The following is a 19,506-nucleotide window of genomic DNA, read 5'->3' as shown; positions in this document are numbered from 1 at the left end:
AAGTGAATGTGTGAGTGTGTGTCGCCCTGTGAACGACTGGCGCACCCTGCAGGGTGGGTTCCTGCCTGGCGCCCAGTGATTCTGGGTAGACTCCAGACCCACTGCGGCCCTGAACTCGATAAGTGGTTATAGACAATGAATGAATGAATGAATGAATACGTTGACACTCACTTGTGAACAGCACTGTATTAATACTAAGCAGAAAAATGTGGAGCAGGCTTTGACACTACTGGAGAGCTGGAAAAAGCTCAATCTGATCGTAGACCACTGCTAGCAAGCGGAGCTTTCCCAGACCAGGCAGAACGCTAAGACCTGATCTGAGATTAGACACTCAGTAATGACTATTATCAGCAAGCTCTATCTAAACAGAGTGTGACTGTGTATATGAGTGTGTAGATGTATATTTGTTTGTCTTCATTCCACACAAGCAACCTCATGACTATGTGTGTGTGTGTGTGTGTGTGTGTGTGTGTGTGAGGGTGTGCATGCTTGTGTGTTAGACTCCTTGGCTGCAGTGAGTGTTCTGTGAGTAAGATAACTGCTCAGCCACGTGGTGCCGTTTTGTCTGACCTTGGTTCAAGGGTCACACTCCTTGTCCAGAGTTGTTTTTAACCAGAGGCACAGCATCTGGCCAGTCCTGTTCGATCAGTGTTTAACAGCAGCTTATGGAAACACACCAGAATTCCAAGACAATGACCCTAAGCATACTGGGCACACAATCTTAGAAAATAACATATCCTTGTATCATCAAAAGTACAACTTCATCGCCTTTAGTTAGGGGACATGTACCATGTTCCACTGCAGTTGATGTTAAATTGCATTGACTCTATACACCCTGACCCAGGAGGATACATCTTGTAAGTAATTAATTGTTCTTATTTAATATGAACCCATTGTGGACAAAGATGCTAAGCTATACAATGGCCCAAAGTGTACCATTCAGCTGTCAACAGAATGAGACACACTGGACAACATGCAAATGCCTAAGGTCAAAATGAACAATGAAAAGCTTGGGCTAGAATGGTATACAGCCCCTATAACTGACCTGTGGAGCAATGGAAATGCGTTCTTTGTAGTGACAAGACACCATCCAATACTTTTGGGATGAATTGAAGTGTGGTTTGTGATCCAGAACGAATCATCAAACACCAGCACCTGACCTCTCTAATGCTGAATGCAACCAAATCCACACAGGAATGTTCCAACATGTAGTTTAAATCATTCTCAGAAAAGTTGAAGCTTCCCTGCAGCAAATTTCTGAAGTATTGCTTGGATGAACAGGTGTCCACAGACTACATACATTTACGTAAAGGGAACAGTTATGACTGTGTGGAACTGCAGTTCTCTTTGGTGTGTTTACGTTCAGAAGCTTCACACCCCTTATGGTGGAATGGTGTGTTTCAGAAGTAAAATGAATGTTGTCTGTACATGGCAGAAGTTTAAATTGTCTATAAATTTTTATTCACTGTTTAATCTACCATATAATCTCCTTCATGCTGTTAGCAGTCTCCCGAATTTAAAGGGGGTTCCTACCTAAATAATCTGAAACAGGAAAAATAATCAATAAAGCATTATCCCAATCTCTTTTCATGATTTTCAATGTTTGGAGAGCTCTTTGCCATTTCCCTGCCATGAGCAGAGAGAGAGGAAGCCTAGAATGTCTGGCTGAGCCACTTTGTTTTCTTTACTCGTTTACTGAGATCGGGGTTTCATAAACACATTAGACTAGAATTAGACACATTAGGAGATCTAGAAAATATCTTCTGAATTTTATAAAAACTGTTTTTTTATTACAATTGTGAACATCACCTTTACAATTCACCATTTAACCTTAAGAATATTCTTGTACTTTTATGGGAACTTTGAGTTTCCTTTATTTCTGATAATGTACATTAGCTGGTAAGAACATATTTTTCTAAGGAAACTTTTTTCTGGAACCTTAAAAACAACAAAGAAACCATGTATAGAATGTGAGACGCAAAATAACCCCTCCTCCATACTGCTTCACTGCCAATCGAATCAACAAAGCCGCGTCTTGGTTTCATGTGTTGAGACAAATTGATTTACATTTTTTGCTCCAGAAAGTCCTAACACAAACAAACACAGGGTTTAGTCACAGCCACTAATCAAATTACTGCTGGATCAGTTACGATGAAATCTTTGAAGGAAAATGCAACAACAGCTAAGATTAACTTCTTTTCTTCAAGGCTTAAAATATAATTACAATGAAATTCATTTACATTCCTGTTTAGACCGCCGTAGAACCTGAAAGTAACATATTTTGAAAGTTATGTGTGAAAAGTGTTAAAGAGTTTCAGGATGTGTCACTGAGAGTTCAAGCAGGATTCCTTTATGGAAGTTCAGTGTTTTTTATTTATTATTTTTTTAAGATTAGAAATAGTCAACTACACTCAATACAATACATTCAGTGGTAAACATTTTGTAGTCTTAATGTTCAGTTTTTCTACGTTTTTTTTTTTTAAGAACATACAGTGCTGTAAAATTGACTGATTTGTGGATTCTGATTTTGGTAAAAGATGATTGCTTTAGATGATTTGGTAAATGTAAATTTTGGCCACTCTGATTCACTGTGATGTCTCTTCCCAGAAAGCAAAGGAAAATATATCCCACATACAGTAAATGTGTATGTGTGTGTGTGTGTGTGTGTGTGCGCGTGTGTCTGTGTATGTGTGTGTGTGTCTGTGTGTGCGTTGGTGGTATTACAAAACTTCCTCGGTACAGCCAAGTCTTTCTCATCCTGCATATCTCACACTCAACAAGGCGCACATCTTCATGCCATACTTGTATCTAATCAATGTGGTATAAGCCTTGGCTTGTAGCTGAGATTTTACAGGTAAGGTTGGCAAAAAAAATGACATTACACCAAAAAGTGTTACACAATATGTATCAAAATATGTAGCTATTATTAGAAGATAAATAATTGAGAATAGGTCCACGAGGGGTGAAATTTTAGTTCTAAGAAAAAAGTCTAAGATAATGATGTTCAAGATGTTGAATGCACTGTTTTTTTCTCAACCATTAAATCTCTACCTTAATTTGACTTCTAGGTTTCAAACTTTGTATCAGTTTTTATCTTCAAAGTGCAATCTTACTTTTGACCTATAGAGGATGTGTTAACCATTTTCTTTTAGGAAATCAGAAAAACATAATCAGAAAAAGAAACTTTCCCATAGCTGTTTTATGATATAAATAATCACAATAAGTATAATATACTGTCATGTTTCTGATTTCTAATTAAGAATCTAACACTAACATCCACTGTTGAAGTTACTAAAGTTATGTCATAAATTTTGAGCATATTACACTATGGTAAACGAGCTACAAAAATGCATTGGTGATAAACTACACTACTCTACATATATTTGCAAGTTTCTAGAGTGCCCAGCACCAACATAGCTCATATGCCAACACCCCAGCGGGTGCACAAAGCGTTTCTGTGTGAGGTGTTATTAATTTGTATACACACACACACACACACACACACACACACACACACATGCATGCATGCGCATGCACACACTTCTGCCACACTCTTTTAACGAGTGTGCCCTGGCAGGGCTTCAAAACGGCATGGAGATGGTGGTGTTTGTGCAGGGACGTTGCAGGACAGGGCAGTGGCAGCCAAGCGTCCACGGCTCAGGGTCACTGAACGAGGGGCCATTCACTAGAACAAGAGAGGCTCAGTGAGACAAGCACCATCCTAATCGCACAACCAGTAGGGGTGGTAATTTTCAGATGGTATATGGTTTAACCCTGTATTGGGTATAACTGTCTTATTTTTTTATCAGAATATGTACAGAACGCCCCTGGAAAAACTTGAGAGCAAGACCTATCTTTGAGACTCACTGTGCTTTTATTAGAGTGTTTAAAAAGGCATTAAAATGCATTGCTGAAAACTATTCAATAGCAGCATAAACACACAGTGCTTAGTTTCTGGCTCTGCTTTACTCTCAGCAGGATTTTTATAATGACACTCTTTTTAGCAATAAATCCTAGTCAAAATCAACTAAAGTACAGCAGCTTGAAGTAAGTACTAGGTAGGTGAGCCAATGCTGTATTTACATCTACAGATTCTATGGCCAATAATTTGTTGGCACCCACTTGTCGCATATTTTTTTCTGAAATTAACAGCATTAGGACGTTTGTACACTTTTATTGCATAAACATCCTCTATAATTCTTGGAAAGCATTCAAATACTGCTGTGAGGGTTTGATTGCATTCAGTCACATAAACCATAATGAGGTCAGCTACTGATGTTAGATGATTACTGCATCTCTGCATTACAGATCACCTTCAACTGGTCTCAAATCTGAATCCGGTGGCAGTCTTTTGGCATTGGGCCTGGTGACTTTAGGTTCATGTGCAGCTGCTCAAAAGAAGTCCCTTAAATTGGAATTTTCTGTGATGGTTATACAAGCTGTGTGTGCACAGTTGAACATGTGCAGGTAACTGAAATCCCTCATTAGAAAACTAGACATATGTTATTTGCTAGAACTGAGGCATACTAAGGCTGAATGCTTTTGGTAAAGATATCAGTTTGAATATGATCTGACTAATACAGTGAGTGACTGAGATTTCAATTACAAATATTTTCTATAAATAAAGGTTCAGTTCTGTTTTTATAACCAAGAAGACCAAGAAAATCTTGCCTAAATTTTGATTGCTGAATGGATTGTACCAGACTGTCATTCAGTTGTTGTCACATGTTGTCATCAGCACTGTGATTGGCGATCTCTAGTTGGTCTTACTGTTTTTAAATCTTGTTCTTTAAAAACTAAAACTGAACCCTTTCAAACTGCAATTTCAATATAGAAACTATTAATCTATAAAATGTAGAAACACACGGACAATATAAGACAATACAAAAGCCAAAAAAGGTCATTACTGTGGGGTTTACAAATGCTGTTAACTGATTTCAGCACAATATTGAGTTGAGTAGAAGCAAAGGAAACCTACCAAAAGCAGGTTAGGAACTTATTTCTTAGTAAATCCAATATTCATTAGTATAGAAATGTGTAGGAATTCCTCTGGTCTAAATATGTGTTAATTATTGTTGCTGAACAAACAAAAACGAATAAAATGAAACATGGAAAGGTGATTTATGACCCAATGTAAATGAATAAAATTGAATTTATTAAAAGAGAAACGTGGAAAAGCAATTCATATTTCCTCACAAGTATACTTGAGTATAATGTCAATATCAGAACAAAATCTTGTATTTCCATTTTACATATAATTTTCCATAATTTGACAAAGCTGGTTTTTGTAATATGTTACAATTTCATGATGACTGGAGAAATAAAAACGCTCTAAATATATCCTGAAATCTAAAGATCGGTGGCATGAAACTCCATTGAGTCCTTTCACTGCTTTCACAGATGTTTTGTCATGACAGCAACAATAAGTAAAGGTGTTGTTATTTTTAATTTCTCAGTGAATGTTTTGCTTATATATCTGGGTGAATGTACACCACCTCTATAAACAATTCCTAATAAATGGGAGTAAAACTAACACTGCCCTGCTGACAGTATCTCAACGATAGTATCTAAACCTCATAAGAACATTCTCCACCACTGTCTGAATCTGAAGCCGGAAATTGAACCTTTAAGAACAATAAGGATCTTTGAGGGTGCGAAAAAGTGTGTGTGTGTGTGTGCAGGAAAGTGTGAGATAGTAGGACAGATATGAGCACTCTCCCCAGCCTGTTCCTGAAGCCAGATATCCTACCCAAACAATCAGAGCGCAGTCACAGCAGGTTAGCAGCTCTGTGCTCTATCACAAAAACAGTAGAACTGAGGAACAGAGGCCTGTCTTCTGCAGAGCTCTTCATTTCCTCTGCAGCTTTGGAGCTGCTGATGAGTGCAGAGTAAGCACTTTTACCTCAAGAATTCCATCAGGTTTAATCATTACAAGCATGACCACATTCACTGTGGCTGAATCCCAAATAAAATTCCCTTTTCCCGTTTTCAAAATAAGAGTCTAATGTAGATTGTTCACACTGATAAAGTTGAAAACGATACCATTCACTTACTTAATGCACTGCATATGGCAACTATGCTGCTGCACACAGCTTGTTTTGAATTTACTGTTTTTGTGATGTCACAAATGGCAATATCTTAAAAATTCAGGTTTATCTACATATTTTCTCTAACATTAATTTAAAGAACTAAGAATCAGTAGGGTTCCTCTATGGCAATGGGCTACTTTAAAGAGAACAGAACTGGAGGTGGGGGTGGGATAGGGTCAGTCAGGGAGTGAGTGTGCCTGAGGCAGAGATTCTGACTCCTCTGCCCTCTGCCATGTTAGCGGCAGTGTGAACAAGATGGACTGCAGGAGATCAGAGAGGCTGATAACACAAAAGGGAGGGGGAGAGAGAGAGAGAGAGAGAGAGAGAGAGAGTCACTCCACTCCCACAAACCTGCACAGTTTGTGCTACACACTTAAAGATGAATGAGTATCAGTCCTGGGTGTTAGGTGAGTGTATATGAGCCATATCAGATGGTGCATGAGGCCTTTCTTGTGCACTACTCAGGGGCCTGATTGGGGGTCATCTACTGGGATTATATTTATGTTAGCGTGTCGTTTTGCTAGCTCCTTATATCCTCAGTGAACACCCGCTTACTCTTTCACCCTCTCTCTCTCACACACATACACACACTGACTGATGGGTAATCAGTAACCTCCTAGTGTTAATGTGAAAGCTTCATGTCCTGAACACAGAGGGCCCCAGGGGTCTTTTTTTGGTAAGGGACAGAGACGGGAGAGTGCTCGCTCTAATTAAACACGGGTTAACACTTTAACCTCCCACTTCCACGGAAAGGAAGCGGACAAAAAGAAAAAACAAACGATGCAGATATCTTGTTCCTAACTTATCCTGGAAAAAATCTGGGAAATTAGTCCTTTTAGGTTTAGAACTCAGTAACTAGTACAAACTATTTATTAACAGATAGAAAACTAGTACTCTGGCAGCCAGAGAGAGAAACTATAGTGTGTTTACATACTGACCCCTACAGTTATAGGGATTAAGGTAATCTAAGTAAATATCTGTCCACGGCCTAGACAGGAGTAATGCATTTCAATAATGGGCATAATAAAGTGGGTCAGCCTGTCAAACTTGTGTTTTATGTCTGCAACTTTGCTTTTTGTAGTAAAGAAATTAAACTCTGATGCTGTTGAATACACCTTTGTGGTATTGTGTTGACTACTATTTTCATAGTTGTATGTTTCCTTGCTCACAATAATGATCTGTGATATCAAGTTGTTTTATAATTTAAAACATGTTAAATGATGTCATTTATATGTCAACATAAATGGAATGCTGCAGAAAGGTATAGGTTAAAAACCTGATATGGGCTTTTTGCTTCAGAAGTAAAGCTGATATTCATAAATAATGTAAAATAGGTTTGGTAAGTATTGTGATTGAATAATATTTTAAATCTGGAGTCAGTTTACATTTAAATAAAAAAATTCCCCCCAAAAAAACCCCAATTTAAACAACTGAGGAAGGTTCCATATACTTAAACTATAAATACGCACATATGATACATATTATACTTTATATAATCTTCCGACAGCAGATGTACCTTTCCTAATAAGCAGAAATTCCTGAACCCTCCTCCTCCTCCAGAAGACACATTATTTCTGGAAGTGTGTTTGTGAGCCTAACCAGAGTAGATCTCTCTCTGTGTGAGATGCAGGGAAAAGGCCAGCAGTGCAGAACTCTAATGCTCATGATGAACTCCTGCTGAACCCTGGCCTGGCTTTAATCAAGCCAACATATCACATCTTCTCACCTCTGACCCCACAGGACTTATAAAACAAGTGCCACACATTTTTGTCTAACGAGGCATTTGCCAAAGCACACGAAGGACAACACTTAGGTTAGAACCTACCAGGTTAGGTTAAGCTTTGGCTCCGACCCTACAGCAGCTAGCACTGTTTATGTTTGGGAAATATCATGGTATATGTTGGTATGCAGAACATTTAGCACTCCTGGGCAAACTACAGGTTTTGTGAAAATGCTCTTTACACACTTCTTCAAAAGTTTAGTGCACAATACATTTAAATTACATTAACATTTTTCAAGAAGAAAAAAAATATGACCTATGCAAACATAATGGTAAGTTAATTGTCTTTAATATTCTCTTTAATAAACTCTCTGATTATAAACCTTAGATCTCCAAAAATAATATTTTAGGAGAAGGAGAAACTGTTTGTAAATTTATTAGAGTTATTTCAAGAAATGTTTGACCAATTCTGTTCACACACAACAAAAACACCAGCATGTATACATGGTTTTCTTCTGACATTGTTAAGATCGAAACTGTTGTTCTTTGTAGACCATTTTTCTTTTATTTTTCAGAAGAAAATCAAACATATGTAGTTCAACTGAGAATGTCAATTTAAAAAAAAGAATCCACTGACTTCCTTTTTTTTCTGAGGATTTATAAAGAGAGTATTAGCTGTATCATATCTTTGGCTTGTTCACACAGTGGCTGGTCTTCTTGGAAGGCCTTGGCTGTGGCGCCGTTAGCAATGAGACGTGGCGCTGGACTCAGCCCAAACACTTACTGAAGTTAAATCTAATAAACAAAGAATATGACTCTTTATATAAGGCGCCATTTTCTAGTCAGCAGTGATTAATATTTCTGGCTATTTGTGCGCATGCAGGAAGAGTCTGTCTAACAGAATAAATAAAGAGAAATCAGCTTGCTTTCTCCAGAAACTGAGGTAGAAGTTCAGTTATACTCCACTGACACCAACTAAAGAGGCATAGACACGTTGTGGAAAGTACAAAGTACAAACCATCAGGTGAGTGTCAGTTTAGAATTAACATGTGTTAAATCCAATTGGAATATCCAGCTCTGGGAAAGAAAAAAAAGAAGAAAGTGTTTGGCTGAATGTCTAAGAAATGTTCTCTTCTGGCTGAACATGTTGTATCCCAAAATCATTGCTGATTAAAGTCAAAGCTTGTGAATTTAAGACACCTCTAGAACCACAATCTGCAGAACAACAGCACTGAAAAAACAAGAACATGAAAAATTAAATAAAATAAAATAAGACACATACCACCCCCCAAACAATAGAAAGACAAATAAATAAATAAATAAATAAATACTATTCTAAAAGTGAGCTTAGTGGAAATGAAAGAATTTACACAAGCTTGCCACAAGACTAGGACTAAAACTACAACTACTCATTCAACCCAAACTCAATGGGCAGAGTCACCTAAATGCCTACCCAAGTAGGCCTATCACAGTTTTATTTCACTGATATAATGATAATACTATAGCTTAACAATGCAAGTACACCTCTTTTAATAGCAATTTTTTGCAAAGTGTTAAAAAATATTTAGACACTGAATATGGATTAAAAAAACTCAAAAAAAAAACAAACATATAAAATATAACCAGTTTTGAGGTCAGCAAAAATTATTGAGGAAATGTCTGTGTATTGTATGATAAGTCTATGATATAATTATTTTGACAAGCCCATGCTCAAGCAAAAGTGCTCTTGCTGTTGCTAAAAAAATTACATAAACAAAAGCCAAGTGACATACAAACCTAAGTAATACTGAGCAATTTACAGGACCGCAGTGGAACATCTGAATATATCCAGCACCACTATAGTTTGTTGGACGCTTGGTCTCAAATAAAATGTCTCAAATCAAAAATAGATTCCTATACTCATTAGTATACTGCAATAGATTAAAAGTATTACAAAGTATTTTAGATGTTTTATTTTAAATATACTGAAATCTACCAACTTTGATCAAGCACCTGCACTTGAGCAGATGTAACTAGGTACTGGCCACCACTTTTCGGTATTAATATTCATAGATTTAATTACACTCATATAAATTAAATTGAGATTCAAATTTATACACTAAGACGTCATGTTATTATCCACTTCGTAAATGTATCTCGCAACTGACCTCCCAGACCCAGCACAGAAAAGTCCCCAGGCCTCTCAGACTAGCACCTATTATTCAGATAGGAAGACAAAAAATCTGAACTCGCGTATTTGTCATTTGTTTTTCATTAGAGCCACTCTTCTGACTTCACTCTTGCTCTTTACTCTTAACACCACAATAGAGCATAAAATATAATAATTCAAGGCCGACTGTCAATTATACAGCATGTGTTTTTTGTACACCCATAAGTTCGGTAATTTCTCTGACATAGATTGGCTACTGTTCTATTTTCGGGCAGACGTACCAATTTATGGTCATCTTTTTAAAAGTATAATGACAATTTATATCAAAATCCTTTTGGCAAAAATAAACCTGTATGGGACTATAGGCATTTGTGTGTGTGTGTGTGTGTGTGTGTGTGTGTGTGTGTGTGTTTAATAGACAGTGTTAGCTTGCTCTCCAATACTATGTGGTTAGAGTTTCTTTTGTGGGGGATTTTAATTGGGGCCCATGTTGAGCTTGTTGTAGCGCCAGTCAGCAGAGTTGTTTGGGTATATTTAAGTGGAAATAGTTAATGCCTTTCAAAGCAACTTATCCTCCAAATGTGTTTTTTTAATCAGTTGGAAAAGTTAGTTTAGCAAGCAGTCCATCTTTATTCCCACAGCACTGCAGATTTCAATAGGAGCTGTAGGAAAACTGCTTCTTAAAACGTCCTAATTCCAGAAGTGAATGTGTGCAATGAGCTTGAATCTTACAGTAGGTTTGTACTGATGTTTTCTAAAAAATATCGTGTGCAGGATCAACAGAATACAATGAATTACTACAATCATAACACTTCATTCTTAACTGTTACTGCAGTATTGGCTTTGCAACATTAATATCATAAACGATGCACAATGTACATTTGTGTTGGTTTCTCACAACACTTTCGTGGTTCCATTCGGCCCATGGTTTTTGGGCCTTGATTCTTTTTTTTTCTTTTTAATCACTGTTAAACCTGGAAATAAATTAACCAATTTGTAAACTATTAAAATATAGTAAAGAAAATATTTGTAAATATTTTTGCAACATAAACAAGTGGAAATTAATAGGAACAGGAATATATATATCACCAAATTCAACGATCAGAAAATTAAATTAATCAAATAAATAGCAAACTAATTAAATGTCATAATAGATATGTGAAAAAAAATGTCCACATCAGTCAGTTTAAGGTTTCCTCTTATCAAGAGAGTAGCAGATAGGACACATAGTTACTTTCTGGGATTTCTTGTTGGAACAGCAGAATACATGCATACCTTAAGGCAAGAATGGACCTATTGCTTTTGTTGTTTGAGCCCAATCAGAAATACGGAGGGAGCATTCGGCACTGACCATTGCAGGAAGGATTGTCTGTGCAGCTGATGTTGTAGTATTTTTCTAAGCTCCCAATTCAATGTGTTTGATGTGATTTTTTCAAAGATGAGCTGCGTTTCCATAACACTTTAGTTAAACTATATAGTGTTTACTGATTAATGCAGTTCCCCACTTATTTCAACAGTAAATTTGAATATCCCCCATACTGGAAATTTAAAAGAAGCAGGGTGGTGGTCTGCAGTCTCAGAATTGTCAATTGTCACTTCCAAATTGAAAATGCTGCTGCTTTTGGGGCCTGCGAGCTCTGTGCTTCACACACAGAAAACTTTGATTCATGTCGCGGGAAACATGAAAAAACAAAAGGCTGCTGAACCATGGCTTTCGGTTTAGAACCGTTACAGCACTAATGTAACTGACTCTTCAAACAAGGGATGCAGAAAATATCAGAATAATATCACTGTCAGCAAATACACATGTAAAAAATGTGTATTATACAGTAGATTTGATTACATTTCATTACGATTTCCATAAGAAAAGGATGGACTGTGTTCTTCGCCAGGTAAATAACTGTAGAACTGTAGATTAGTTTAAAGAAGAAGAAAAAAAAAACACTTTCAAATTGCAATCTTCACAATGGTCAGAAATATTACAATAAGATATTTTTTGACTAAAAACTTACAGCCATGTATACAACCTGAATTTCACACTGTGGATTCACTAATGTCTCTCGGTAAGTAGCAATGTAATCTCACTTGTTTTTAGCCGGTTACTGTTAGTGCTGGTGATTTAAGCCTGCAGCTGCCTCTGGTCAACAGACACTGATCACCTTCAGACAGTTTTACTGCTTAAATACTTAGGAGCAAAGAATCAGTGCAGCGCACATTCATTACAAAATTAACAATATGTTTCTAATTCTATTGAGAAACAACACATTTTTCCCAAGCAAAACCAGCAGCCATAAACATGAAGGCTAAAAAAACACTCAACATCTCTCATCTCTAAGCTGTAGTAAAAATCATTTATGGTAAATATGTCTCTATGATGCGGTTCACAAGATTTATCCACAATTTAAGACTTTAGCTCGCACCTAACCCCAATCTAAGTTTAGCTCACACCTAACCCCAAAACCACTCTCTATCAGCTTTATCTGATTAAAATTTCTCAAAAGACTGAGTATAGCTCCAGCTCAGAGCAGAACCTAGACCAAGAGTGTGTGCTCAACTGATCGCATTAAAGTCCAGCTATTAAGCATAAAACAGAACAGACTTGGTAAACACGTAAATGAATCAAGCAACATTTTACATTACTTCAGACCTTAAAAACAATTCAAGAGTTCTTCTTCTGCACTGCTTCTCTTCATGCAGCTTCTATGCAAAATACATACAGAAAGCACCTCAAACAGCGACAGTTTCATCAGAGCAATCTCTAATAAAATATATAAATATATGTGCAACAGAGCTCTAGACTAGTTATAGTCAAGATCTGCAGTGATATGTGCATAATATTGTTGCTGTTTGAGAATGTTCAATCAAATGCATGATTGATTTATAATACACAACAATTAGTTTAAATAAAACAGTTCTAATGCAAAAAAAAAAAATAAAAAATACAAATTAAATGGGAATGCGATGCTTTTTTTCCCGTATACAAAGTCTAGAAGCAGCAGACTTATTCTAACCTAGCCCACCTCAGCTTTGATTAGTACAATTACAGCTGCATTGAGGCAGTAGCTGATGCAGGGTTCTGAATACACACGGCTACCTGCACTGCTGAGTAAAGTGAACAAATGAAGGTGTTAAATTTGACACACTCTGCGTAAACATTCACACTACATTCACTAATCAGCAAATAAAGAGTGATTTAGGTGGCTGTAGTCAACACAAACAGCCACTGGCCAGTATTATTAGTCTACCATTAGTGTATTTTTAAAATAGGAGACAAGACATATGGTGGTAATTCAAACTATATCTCCCTATGGAACTTGGTTTGAATCACTATAACTAAAATGAGAAATAAAGCTTTAATATAATTTAACTAATATAGCTCAAATTAAAGAATACAGAAGAGAGGGAGTTACTTAAAATGAATAACAGGAGAAAAAGCCTAATTCTCTAACATTCCCAATTCGACCATACTGTAAGCCCATTCACAAAAAGGAGCAAACAAAAGACCCTTGACGTATTAAAGTAAAGCCTATGAGATATAAAACGGCGTATTAATTTTAATATGATAAATTATGTAATATCCACCATACAATATTTAAATTAACTAATAGGTTTCCATGCAATAATTAAATAATACAATATTGACATAGACTAGATTTAAAATAAATAAATAAATATATGAATAAATAAATACTTCAATTACATCTAATAGCTTAAGTACATGTTAAATCACTAATAGCACCATAAATTCTAAAGTACTAACAGATCTGTAATAAAGTGACCACCGTGGGTCAAATCAAAGAAACAGATCATGGTAATGGCCCCGATCTGTTTTTATTAAAACACTAATATTTCTAGAAGCCCAGCAGCTCTGTGGCATTGTTGACGCTGTATTAACCGTTTAATAGATTTGTTACATCGTTATGACTGGTTTATAGGTATAGCGCGTGTACCTTGAGGATGTTGGGGTGCCGCAGTCTCTCCATCAGCGCCATCTCCTTCAGCAGTTTGACAGAGGCGAGTGTGTAACAGTCTCGCGCCGAGCCGTACCTCCGCACACACTCCTCCATGTCGTGTCCGCTGAAGTGCACAGATTTGAGCGCCACGGCGAGACTGCTGTTGAGCGCCGCGCGGTACACGGCCTTCGTGTACCCGGAGCCCACGAACTGAACGTCGCTCAAAGAGTCGATGCTGCTGCAGCCCAGCCGCCGCGGCGCGCTCCCGCGGTCCGGCTCGCGCTCCTCCTCCCGCGTGCGCTGCACGTCCATCAAGCGCCTGCGCTCGAGCGGCCGCGCGCCCCCGCGCTCGGGGAACGGCCCATAGCGCAGAGCCTCGCGCAACCGCGCGCCAATCTGCGCCCGTAACGAGCGCAGCAGCTCGTCGTCGTCTGCGGTGACAGGCTCGAGACTCGCCTCGAGCTGCTGTTGCTGCTGCTGTCGTTGTTGCTGTTGTTTTCCGAGCTGCTGCTGCTCGCGCTGCTGGTGCTCAAACGCTGGCACGGAGATGAGATTCAGGAGCGTCCCGAGGAAGAAAGAGAGACAGAAACCGGCCGCGACAACCACCTTCCGCCGCTTCATCCTCACGCTAAAGACGGTCAGCAAAAAAACAAGTAAACTCCGTCTTCCGCTGCAGTGCTCCTCAAGTCTAAACCCTAATGTAACGGCTCCGGTTCCGCTTGCGCCTTCATCTCCGCTGTGTGCGGTGTGGAAGTCTACCCCATTTGAAGGGCTGAGAGCGGGCGGCCTGTAACGGCTCTGCGCCGCTCCGCGTGTGTTTTCCACACCCGTTTTCACACAAGCCCAACCCACTCCAAGTAACTATTGGCCCGCGTTCTTCCGCCGCCGTGCGCTGCGATTGGCTCGGTGGGTTCGGGTGGTGAAAAAAACACCCGTTACTAGTCAAGGGTTACAAGTAGGGGAGCTGTTTACGTCAGATTGACTGACGGTTGACTCTATGAACCTATGAACACTGATCCTTGTAGGATGGGTTTAAGAACTACATTACCCGACGCACCTTGCGAAAAAATGTGTTGCTAAGGAAACGCGACAAGAGCTGTAGCCGAGATTCGATACTATAGATAACAGATAATTATTCTTGCTTTATACCAAAGACTGATTCTTATTTGTGTAATTTATGGTGCTAACAAATGAGGGGAAAACACTGAAGTGAAAAGACATCCTTATTCAGGATAATTAAATATTAAGGCGGTCTCAAGTAAAGGCGTAGCCAATTGTCACTAATTTCCATCCCCTTACATAATCGATTTCGTGTTGGAGCTGTGTTCAAAGTTAGTTTAGCAATATATATATATATTATTTCGAATATGACTGGTGGTTGATTTTACATTAAATCCACCGTTATTTTACCATCTCGACGCAGCTATATACTATATACTTGAATACAGCGTTGCAGGACGTTTACGCGTATTAGAACCAGTCCAAATAACCCAGATGTAGGTGCAAATTGTAAGGTTACACGCCGAGCTCAAAACGATTTAAATGAATATTACTGGAAGTCTGTGGCGCATCTCCGCCGCTCGACCTGCTGCTGTTAAACTGAGGCGCAATGTTTTCCGTTCTGCGTTGAGCCCCTTCTGCCTCCTGGAAAGAAAAATGTGTGTAATTATGTCTCTGGGGTCGCAGAAGTAAAGTCTAAATTAAAAACAGACACGAGCAGAGCACAAGAAATAATTAAATAATGGCATTATGGGCTTAAGCTGTGTTTGACTCTGGCGAGACAGTGGAAAATCACCAAAATTAATATGTCCGAAATAAATTATGTGTCTGTACTGTACAGACGTGCAAAGCAAAAAAATAATATCGGTCTAAAGATACACTGTAAAAACGGGATTGGCGTTACTTGAATTTAATTACACTAACACATTTACTGCCGTTCTTAGACGGCTGTTTGGTAATAACCTTGTTGCTGTACTGCAGCATATTTCATCACGAATCATCAATATTCTAAGCAGTCTTTTTATAGTGCAGTTTATTGTCCCTGTCTACTTTTAATATATTTTCTCTTGAGACTGCTAGATTCAGTAAAACATACTGATAATCTAAGCTAAAGTAATTACATTTTTAATTAAATATATTTACAAAATAAATAAAATAGAAGCCAAGTTGTGAATGTAATCGGATACTATGTAGGCCTAGTTTTTGATTTGGTAAATGAAGCAGTAACAGCTGAGGAGTATTAGTGCTGTTATTGTGAGTATAATGAGGCTGCAGGGAAAATAAGCTGCAGGAAACAGCCTTTTACCCTTATTCACATTCATCAAGGTCTGCATTAAGAGCATACACTCATGAACAAAACTAATATATATATATTTTTTTTTCTTTAAGGATGTATAATATCATATTATTAGGCCTAAAATAACTGACACAGTGATACCAATGATATTTTTTCGAATGTGTGCAACGTCCTTCAAGAAATAAACAAATGAAAAAATGTCTTATTATGAGTACTGGAAAGAAACGCTTTGTTTATACTTGATTAAATAAAAGTAACAGACTCATTATTGATGGTATGCCTTTTTGTAATTGACCAAATCTTTAAGCCAAACAAAAGTGTTACTTGACTTTCCTGGAAAATGTGTAATGGAGGAGAATGTGGCAGAATTAATTACCACAACACTTGTCCAATTATAATGAACGATATAATGAACTAATGTATCACCATCTGATATTTGTACATAGACTGATAAAAGCAATGAAGGCATCTGCTCAGTATTCCCCTTTATTTTCAACACAAATAAATTATATAAAAAATCGAAAAAGAAAAAATAGAAACCAACATACAGTTGCAACCACTGGCTTCTCTGCTCAGTGCCTGTACAAAGCCCGTGTTTGTGGAGGATGTTGTTTCAGTTAATGAGGTGATATGCATAAGAATTGGAGTTAAACGATAGTGTTATCAGTAGTGACAGAAAGCTAATTTAACTTTGAGAGCACGGGCCACAAACGGCTTTAAAACACCCATTTTATCGCAGAGAGGGGGGATAAGCTAACGTGTAGTCTTCAGTCATGAGCAGTGTGCTACAGCTGGATTAGGCTCGAGCTTGCTTTGCTATTCAGCAAAACAAGCCAAACCTTCATTTACAGCCATTCTTGGGGTGAATCAGTAGCTACAACTGCTCCTGAACGACGTATAACTTCGATAAACTGGGTCCATTAGCTGTTTGGAAATTTCCGTGTTTCCTCGAGGCTTGGTCAGCAGTGAGCTCGCCTCAGGGGGCACTGGACAGTAATCCCATTTAAAGAAGTTCATTAGTGGCGGGAGAAAGGGGGGTCTCCTTCAGACAATGGCGAAAACCTCTGTGTTGTTAAACCTGTGTTTCTTAAATCCTCAGGGTCGCCATTGACATGCAGGCCCGGTTTCCATGTGAATTCAATTGGCGGAATGAGGGATTGGTCCCAGAACCACCTTGCTCTAATGTGGGTGGGGGTTAATCCCGTCCTGTTCCCAACTCCATAGGCGTTAATTATACTCCCCAGGTAGCGCATTCATTAAACCCACGGGGGTGGTGTGTGTGGGGGGGTTCACTTCATTACTGTAAATGCATTTCACCCAGAGGCGTTGATAACATATGTCAATCACTCAGTCTTGGAAAGCGAGTCAGGCCACTGACGGCTTACATATTTATTAGCGTGTTTATTAGCGTGTAATTATTTATTAAGATGTACTGATGTTTATTATGTAAGTGGTTAAACAGACAAACAGGTTATAATGTCTTTTTGAGGCACGAAATTAGAATCATAATAGCATCAGCAGGTATCTGCTTAGAAAGTAAATAGGACAGATATTAGAATTTCACTAAGACTTGCACTTATGTTTTATATTTACAGCATTTATACAGATGGACAAACTTTTGGGGTCTACCCAAATAAATGTTCATATAATTGTGAATATTGAGAAATACTTAAGCCTTCCATTTAGGCTTACTACTTTTCAATTTGCTTAGTTAATGCAGTCATCTATGTTAATGGATGCAAAGAGACTTTTAAAAGCTAGACAGACCAGACAGGTTTACAAATTTACTGACACGCTGATAGGCTGAGACTTTACACTCTAAGTGCTGGCTTTTTGTGGTTTATTAGCCTGCTGTTATCTCAAGTCATATAATTTTTATGTCTGGTATTCATATTCACTTCCAATAAACAGTTATATATATTTTTATTTATAATGTCTTAGAGCAGCATAATTCTAGGTCCCAACGCATTGAATAAACTAAATTCCAAAGGCTTTACATAACAGAAACAGACATTTTAAGTATGAAATGCTGAAAAGAAAGAAAAAAAGAAAAAAAAAAAACCAGCATGCAGCATGGTCGCAGGTATCTGGCCTAGGTTGGATAGTACGGGATAAAGTTAGTGAGAGTTCACTTGGCTTTACTGTGTGATAAATGATGCTTGAAAAAGAGAAAAGTTGGCTTCTGGTTTGACCCTAACTATTCCAAACAATCATGTTAAACAGTGCTTCAAAATTCTTTAAAGGACCCGAATCTGTCTTTGTCCACAGCTGTTTTTTAAGTGTTTTCAGTGAACTTCTCTTGGGAGGAGGCTACAACCCTGTTTTATGGCACGTAAAGGTAGAAACAGACTCTATTTTCATCTGAACCTGAATAAAAGATTAACCACCAGGCTTTCCACCCTCTGCCCTCATGAATTTATCACTAAAGGTACTGGGATCTTTACTTTACTTCATGTACTTTCTCTAGTGCTACGCTGAAATCTATTTTATCATTCATTTTAACCTCATTATCAAAGACTATCAAAGTATCAAAAGAACTACCACGAACAGTGTAAACTGGGTAGTTGTAACAGGTTAATTTATATATTGCTAATATTTGGTCCACTATATTTTGTGTGTTGTGTCATTAGTCTTTAAATCTGTTTATTTATTTATTTTTTTGCGACACTTTCAACCAGTTTCCCCCCCACACTCCAGCACCGTAAACAATGTAAACTAAATGGTACTAAATGGTATTGAGCAGAAGTTGTTAGGGCGCTCCCTGCTGGCTTTGGGAACTTCACAGTAAAGACAAAAAGGTTTTAAAGTTTTAAAGTAAGTTCTAAAAAGTTTCGAATCATTTCTATTTGTCCATTCTTTAATTTTTTTTCACACAATGTAAAGGAAAGCTGCTGTACTAATGTAGAAAAAAACAACAATGTGGACAATGGCCACATATATTTCTCTCTGAGTCTCTGTCCAGGTGGTGGTCCATCAGTTTGATGTTACTCTTGAGGTGCTAATGGTCAAAGCTTATTTTGCAGTCACAGTACAAACATGTTTTATGTAGAGACACTGAGTGTTGTGTCCCACAGGATTGTATTACTTTTTCAGCTGAATGCTAAAGTAAACACTTTAAATTTAGGAATCACGATGATTGTCTCTACAGATCCCAATGCCCAGTGATTCTAATAATTAGAACAGAACATTTTTTAAGGTAAATTAAATATTTTTTGAACATCTAAATATGTCAAATGGCTGCATATAGATTAATCAAGACATTTCCCAAATTTAAGAAGAATCATATCTGAAATTCTGAA

General features: G+C 37.8%; 1 protein-coding gene across 2 annotated transcripts in view; it reads right to left on the bottom strand.

The window, feature by feature from the left end:
- Positions 1–14,676, bottom strand: part of pkdcca (protein kinase domain containing, cytoplasmic a) — a 35,686-nt gene extending 21,010 nt beyond the window's left edge. For both annotated transcript variants that reach the window (XM_066679484.1, XM_066679485.1), the window contains exon 1: positions 13,909–14,676. In XM_066679484.1, coding sequence (XP_066535581.1) covers positions 13,909–14,532 — 624 coding nt within the window. In that variant the 5' untranslated portion in view covers positions 14,533–14,676. The remainder of the gene's footprint in view (positions 1–13,908) is intronic.
- Between the last annotated feature and the right edge of the window lie 4,830 nt (positions 14,677–19,506).

This window comes from Hoplias malabaricus, chromosome 8, assembly GCF_029633855.1.
Source record: "Hoplias malabaricus isolate fHopMal1 chromosome 8, fHopMal1.hap1, whole genome shotgun sequence".
NCBI classification, from domain to species: Eukaryota; Metazoa; Chordata; class Actinopteri; order Characiformes; family Erythrinidae; genus Hoplias; species Hoplias malabaricus.
This window is presented reverse-complemented; position numbering and strand designations above follow the sequence as displayed.